This window comes from Nicotiana tabacum, chromosome 21, assembly GCF_000715075.1.
Source record: "Nicotiana tabacum cultivar K326 chromosome 21, ASM71507v2, whole genome shotgun sequence".
Classification (NCBI taxonomy): Eukaryota; Viridiplantae; Streptophyta; class Magnoliopsida; order Solanales; family Solanaceae; genus Nicotiana; species Nicotiana tabacum.
The window spans coordinates 73391838-73395826 of NC_134100.1; the positions used below are offsets into that span (position 1 = coordinate 73391838).

Below are 3989 nucleotides of genomic sequence, written 5' to 3' on the forward strand. Positions count from 1 at the left end.
TGAGAAATATACAAATCAAAGCAAGTAACAATTAAATAACAAATAACAAGTAGAGCATAGATATCAGACAAGAACATGTAACAATTAAAGCATATACAATAGATAACATGGAATAAATAAAGACATAGAAATAAATAGCCCAACCCCGCATGCTAAATCTCATAACGGCGCATATACACTTGTCACCTCGCATATACGCCGATTCTCCATATAGTTCACATAGCAAATAATCCAACAAGTCCTAATTCTCTCAAGTCAAGGTTAAATACAACGCTTACCTCTTTCTGCAATCAAAAACACTCAACCATGGCCTTTCCTTTAGAATTAGCCTCCAAACCAGTCAAATCTAGTCAAATATAGTTCAAATAATTCAAAATAAGCTTTAAAAATTACCCACGTGTGAAAAATATTCGATCTTTGATGAAATTGGAAAAAGTCAACAAAAGTCAACTCCGGGCTCGCTTGGTCAAAACTCGAGATTCAGACCAAAACCCAATTACCCAGTAACCCATCTCCGAGCCCGGTTATGTGATTTCGAAGCCCGGCCTCAATTTAAGGTCTAAATCTCAATTTTACAAAATTCCTAATTTCTACCAAAATCCCTAATTTCTAAGTAGTGATATGCCAGATGCAACTTCCCTGTATGCTGGGTTTTCTTTTTTCTTTCCTTTCTTTCACAAGTGGGAAATTTCAATCTGATACAAAATAAGCAAGTTGATTTTCTTTTTATATTTGTGATGAACTTTGTCAATTGGCTTATTTTGAAAGGTTGGGTTGCGTGGGTTGCGTACTTTCATGATTTCTATCAGATGTATTTGTAGGAAACTAGCTAGATTTTGATCCCTTTCGAAAATGACACATTGAAAACCTCTATAGTTTCAACCAAGCACTAAAATGCAGCATTTGTAAAATCTTAACACAAATTACTTTTAATCAAGTATGAAAATGTGGATCATGACAGGTTACACTACTACACATGAGTAGAAAGCTTATGTGTCTATTACTAAATTAATAGTACATATAAGGCAAAATACGTAACTTAAACTAAACTGACATTCTTTTACTCGCTATTTTTAATACCTCCTTCAAAGTGCAAAACCACACTGATTGTGGGAGATGTTCTACATGCACCTCCACATGTCAAAAACTTATTTTTTTTATATTTTCTACAATTCTTTTTTTTTACTTTCACCCACCCCAGCCTTATTCGTTCTTCCCCACAACCCAGAAGTTGAGGAAGCAAATTTCCGGCAGTCACTCTTTCCGGCATGACCTCATTGCTGTATATTGCAGGCATTTAAAGTCACCCTCTCTACTTCTCTGAGGTAATATCTAATGATTTCACATAATATCATTTCTCTGCAACTCTAAGGGAATTTGCTATTATTGCAGCATGTCCCCATTACTTCCTATTATGACTGAAGAACCAGATCGAAAAATGGTAAAAGACCGATGGAAGCAGTGAAAGTTTTCATGTAAACATAATCTTTTACGCTAGAAAATTTGTTCTCCCTCCCCACCTCACAACCTGTAACGAAGGCCGAAGGAAGCACCAAATCTTTTATGTCGGAAAAAGTTTTCGTTGGAGAGCTCTCTGTCTACGTCAAGAAAATTGGAGTATTTTTTTGTCCTTTGTTTTCCTATGGAGTGGTGGGGTAGGGATGGGGATGGAGGAAGCAGAGATAGGAGGTGGCTGATATGGTGGTATAGCACACGGTGGGTGGGTACAAGCTTAGGAGAAAAGGTGGAGAGAGAAAAATAAGAAAAGGTTTTTTTTTTTTTAAAAGAGGACCTGGTCAACTTTTTTAATCTCTTTTTCTCCTTTCCACGCGAGTTTGGAGAATGAAAACACTTTCCTTGTCATATGATCTTTGAAGGAGGTATTAAATTCATTTGAATTGAAAATAGGGGTAAAGCTGTCAAATGGGTCGGGCTGGCCCGGTAGTAAGGGGGCGGGCAGGGCTGTCTCGGTAGTAAAGGCGCCAGGTAGGCTGGGTTAGGACGGGGACCGGACTGTGTCGGGTAAATTTTTGGTATCCGTTAACCGGATCAGTACGATCCATTATGGTCAAGTCATATGGGAACCGGTTATAAAGTTGACCGTTTGGCAACAGTCAGCTACCATTTTGACCGTTGTCCAACGGCTAATCTGCAAGAATAGCCTTTTTTGGACATTATTTTTCAAAAATAACACTTTTAGTATTTACTAATTTAACCTTTTGAAAAACTATAAATAGACCCCCCATCCCCCCATTATGGTCAAGTCATTCAATGGCTATTTTTTTTAAAAAAATTAAAAACAATTTATAAAGTTGACCGTTTGGCAACAGTCAACTACCATTTTGACAGTTGTCCAACGGCTAATCTGCAAGAATAGCCTTTTTTGGACATTATTTTTCAAAAATAACACTTTTAGTATTTACTAATTTAGCCTTTTGAAAAACTATAAATAGACCTCCCTCCCCCCCCCCATCTTCTTCATTTCTTCATTTATCTCTCAATTGTCAAACCTAAATTCTCAATTCAAGTTAAATCATGCATCGTGCTTCTAGAGTGCGCTCATATGTTTGGGAACACTTTGAGGTGGTAGAAGAAAATGAAAAAGTTCACAAAGTAAAGTGCAAGAATTGTGGTCGAGTCTTAAATTTCCGTCAAAAGTGGGAGGGCACATGCTGTTTAAGGAGGCATATGAAGAGTTGTCTTGAGTGTCCTCCAGAAATTCGTATTTAAGTTGATTTGAGATAATTTGTGTTATTTTAAAATTATTAGACTTATTTAAGCTTAATGTTTTAGTTTGTTAGATTAATTTGAAGTATTATTATACAATGAAAATTTGAAATGAAACTATGAAAGCCTTTGAAATTTGATCCTTACATATCAAGTTATTAACACTCCAGTGTCCAATATAAGATTTATACTATAAGTTATATTTTTTTCCATGTTCATTGTATTATCTTAAATTCGTAATGAAATTTTCAAATATAAGACTTTTAAAACCTTTGAAATTTATTCAAACATTATTTTTATACGTTAGTTTTTAATGTTTTATATTTTTACTTTATTTTAATATAAATTACGATTGTTATACAAAATAAAAAAGAAAAAAAATAAGCTCGGCCCGGCCCATTAGGCCCCAAATAGTTCCGGTTAAATTTTGCACTAAGAAGCCCGAAACCGATAAACCCGATAAAAAATAATCGAAACCGGCCAGTTCCCTTTTCCTTTACCCCTGACCGGCCCGGGCCCTTGACACCTATAATACATAGACGTCAAACGAATTTAAGATCTTGAGTCGGTTATGTTCATGATCGTACTACATATGTGTAATACAATTTCATCAAATACTCAGAACTCGCCTTAGATCCTCTCTGTCAACATATTTGCAACTCACTGCAAAATTTAAAAGTTAGCTAGCCAATTCCAAAGCTTAATATTCAATTGCCAATACCAGGGCTTGGAACTGACTCCATATTGTGATCAAAATAGGCACCAACATAATGCTTCAGAGTAACAAGCTTAGCATGGCCTTTTTTACTCGGGGAAGAAGGCGGGACGGCACCTTTGGGAAGGGAATTCAGTAGAACATTGGCTTTTTGATAAAGATCAATCTTCTTGTCCTCCATGGTCTTCATCAATAGCTTCCTTGCTTCAAAGTGTGGAACATAACAGATTAGCAGAATAATCAGAGTAAGTGAAACCGCGCTGCGGCGAACCATTGATTGCTATCAAAGAGTACTAGTTAAGAGGGAAATGGAAACGCTTGGAATGAAGGTTAATAGAAGGGAAGCAGAGGAATTTATAAGAAGAGAAGAGCAAAAAGAGGCGTGAGGGTCAAGTTTAATTTGGCAGCTAGGTCAAGATTTGATGCTTTCAAATTTTAACAAAGGAATATATATTTTTCTTACCGTTTAATTAAATTCTGTGCACTAATAGTGTACAATTTTAAATTATATAAACCAATTTTATTAGTGTATATAACGATTTTCTTT

The 3989-nt window shown here is 35.7% G+C and overlaps 1 protein-coding gene across 1 annotated transcript; it reads right to left on the bottom strand.

The window, feature by feature from the left end:
* Positions 1 to 3434: 3434 nt before the first annotated feature.
* LOC142175299 (precursor of CEP13-like) lies at positions 3435 to 3716 on the bottom strand. Its single transcript, XM_075241885.1, has one exon. It carries the CDS (start codon positions 3714 to 3716, stop codon positions 3435 to 3437), a length of 282 nt encoding a protein of 93 aa, XP_075097986.1.
* Between the last annotated feature and the right edge of the window lie 273 nt (positions 3717 to 3989).